The sequence below is a fragment of the Sinocyclocheilus grahami genome, unplaced genomic scaffold (genome assembly GCF_001515645.1).
Source record: "Sinocyclocheilus grahami isolate Dianchi unplaced genomic scaffold, SAMN03320097.WGS_v1.1 scaffold149.1, whole genome shotgun sequence".
NCBI classification, from domain to species: domain Eukaryota; kingdom Metazoa; phylum Chordata; class Actinopteri; order Cypriniformes; family Cyprinidae; genus Sinocyclocheilus; species Sinocyclocheilus grahami.
Window position 1 is genome coordinate 53,205 of NW_015505328.1, and position 3,360 is coordinate 56,564.

The 3,360-nt window shown below is 43.8% G+C and overlaps 1 protein-coding gene across 2 annotated transcripts in view; it reads left to right on the top strand.

Moving 5' to 3' along the window:
* The first annotated feature begins 207 nt into the window (after positions 1–207).
* Positions 208–3,360, top strand: part of lrrc14b (leucine rich repeat containing 14B) — a 6,067-nt gene continuing 2,914 nt past the window's right edge. For both annotated transcript variants that reach the window (XM_016281437.1, XM_016281438.1), the window contains exon 1: positions 208–1,220. In XM_016281437.1, coding sequence (XP_016136923.1) covers positions 316–1,220 — 905 coding nt within the window. In that variant the 5' untranslated portion in view covers positions 208–315. The remainder of the gene's footprint in view (positions 1,221–3,360) is intronic.

Sequence of the window (3,360 nt, forward strand, 5' to 3'; positions counted from 1 at the left end):
TTATATGCTGCAATCAAACTAAGGTAAGGTAAACTAGGTAAGAGTGCTCTTTTTTTCTTTCCAGCCGTCCAAAATCTAAATGCTTTTTAACCTCTGCCTGTTAGTTATGAGAGTATATGAGACAGCTGCTTCTATAAATAAACTAACCCCCTCTCAACTATCTCCCTCCTCATGCTCTCGCTCAGCACTCTTCTGTTCTTGGGTTGACGCACATGTATATGTTGGTTGAAAGAGAGCAGAAGAAACACTCCATATCTCCTAAAGGCTGACAGCTCTAAGAAGATTCCTTGATCTTGGGAGCTGACAAACACAGCCATGAAGAGCTTGAAGTTCCTAGCAGCCGAGGGCTTTGTTCAAACCGGCCCAAATGCGTGTAAGAACCTCCATTGCTTGTCTTACGATCTCTACCCAATCCTCTTCAAAGCCAGTTATCTGCATGAGGAGGCCACAATGCTCCACGACTTGGTCCAGACGTGGCCTCTGACAGAGATCAACTTGCGCAAACTATTGGGCAGGACCGTGGACTGTCCAGATGATCTCACATCCCGCACCTGCAGGCTCTGTCTGGAGGCCATTCTCACAGGTCTGAGGGACTATGTGCTTCAAGCTCCAAGCACGTATGCAAAAATGTTACGTGTGGTGGATCTAATCGGTCTGCAAGACATAGAACACCAGGTCTGTCCCTGCAGACGGACTCTTGGCCGTTGGGCAAGAACCGAGCTGCTTACCCGCATGTGCTACGAGACTATGGTGGCCATGCAGGCCGACCAAGCAGCACCATCAGCGTTTGATGTGGAGGTAGATGTGCGCTTGGATGCATTTGTTACTGGACGGAACTATGAGGTGGTGGCTCAGGCTCTGTTGCTGCGCAGACACTGCCCATTAAAACTGAACTTTGTAGGTCTGCGTGTGGACTCGCTGAGCCTCAGGAACCTCTTTTACCTTCTGAAGCTGGTGGAATCACATGGCCTGCAGAAGCTGGAAGTGGTGCACAATGTACATCTGGAGGCTCCACATATTGAGGTACTGCTCTCCCAGCTGAAGTTCCCACAGCTGCGCTCGCTCACGTTTCCTGCACAGGCTTTTAATGTTCACAGGTTGGGTCTGGAGGATGAGGGCCTCATGGGAGTTCTGGGTGAGCTGATGAGCAAACTGACTGAACTGAGAGAGCTCTATCTGGGTTTCTCCACACTTACAGGACATCTGAGGAAACTGCTGAGGTAACGACTATAAAACCATAATGTGACCACAGTTGCCACTTAAACTCCTACATATTTTTCATTCATATTTCATCATTTGTGAAATATTAACACAATTTATTACATTTAAAATAACTTTTCTATTTTGATATATGTGACCCTGGACCAAAAAACCAGTCATAAGTAGCATGGGTATATTTGTAACAATAATAGTCAACAATACATTGTATGGCTCAAAATTATTGATTTTTCTTTTATGTAAAAAATCATTAGGATATTAAGTAAAGATCAAGTTCCATGAAGATATTTTGTAAATTTCCTTCCGAAAATATATCAAAACATAATTTTTGATTAATATGCATTGCTAAGGACTTAATTTGGAAAACTTTAAAGGCGATTGTCAATATTTAGATTTTTTTTTTTGCACCCTCGGATTCCAGTTGTATCTTGTCCAAATATTATCCTAACAAACCATACATCGATGGAAAGCTTATTTATTCAGCTTTCAGATGATGTATAAATAAAAAAATTTTAAAAAAGGGGTCATCGGATGCCACATGCACTTTTACAAGCTGTTTGAACAGAAATGTGTGTTGGCAGTGTGTGTACACAACCACCCTGTAATGATAAAGATCCACCCAGTGTTTTTTTAAAAATCTCGTTAAATCATTCCCCTTTCTCAAATCGAGCCGATCTCAGATGCCTGTCTGTGTGACATCACACAGACAGGCCCCTCCCACGATTGTTTGATTGACAGTAGTGTTTCAGCACAGACTGGACTGGTGTCTTACCTCAGACCTGCCCTGAGTGAACTGTCATCAGTCCACCATTGTTTCACCGCCGGAGCAGATGTAGACAAGAATGACTCCTAAGCGATTGAGGTGTTCTGTTATTGGATGAAATAATGAACATAGCAATCGTCATTTACTCCCGACATCTGAGCCGCTTAACGATGGGGTAAGCGATTTTTCAAAAACGCTTTAGAAAACTGATTTGGGCCGAATAGCAAAACAAATTTGTAGCCAATCAGCAGTAAGGGGCGTATCTACTCATGATGTGGAGGAGAGTGCGTTCAGTGTACAGGACGGACATTAGCCGAGCCGAGCGACAGAAAGATAGAGATGGCGGATAAAAAACAAAAGAGGAAAATGTCTGCGGAACAAAAGAAGGCTTAAGGCAATAAGTAGGACCCGTGTAAATATTGGATCAGCTTTCCAGTGCTGGAGAGAACTCAAGGAGCGGAAGGCCTGCGATTGGACTGGATTGGATTGGATTGGAGGTTGCTTTGTTTCTTCTCGATAGGTGAGTAGCACCGTGTCTGCACCGCAAAAGCTAAAGTCTGTCTAGTACACTGGACGCGACAAATCACCTTTCCTAATAATGTGCTAGTTAGCAAGTTTCACGATGAATGCGGCTAAAGTTTACCGGCTCGGAAGAGAGGGGCGGGGTAAGCAGAGCTCATTTGCATTTAAAGCAGCATGCAAGAAAACAGCTTGCTCTGAAAAGAGCTGTTTTTGACAGGGTAAAAATGATGTTGTTTTACACTACCATTGAGAAATTTTAACCAGACTATACTGAACAAAATTATAAACGCAACACTTTTGTTTTTGCCCCCATTTTTCATGAGCTGAACTCAAAGATCTAAGACTTTTTCTATGTACACAAAAGGCCTATTTCTCTCAAATATTGTTCACAAATCTGTCTAAATCTGTGTTAGTGAGCACTTCTCATTTGCCGAAATAACCCATCCACCTCACAGGTGTGGCATATCAAGATGCTGATTAGACAGCATGATTATTGAAAACCAGTCAGTAGCTGGTGTGACTACCATTTGCCTCACGCAGTGCAACACATCTCCTTCGCATAGAGTTGATCAGGTTGTTGATTGTGGCCTGTGGAATGTTGGTCCACTCCTCTTCAATGACTGTGCTAAGTTGCTGGATATTGGCAGGAACTGGAACACGCTGTCGTATACGCCGATCCAGAGCATCCCAAACATGCTCAATGGGTGACATGGCCAGCAAACTCACCAGATGTGTCACCCATTGAGCATCCCAAACATGCTCAATGGGTGACATGTCCGGTGAGTATGCTGGCCATGCTAGAACTTGGATGTTTTCAGCTTCCAGGAATTGTGTACAGATCCATGCAACATGGGGCC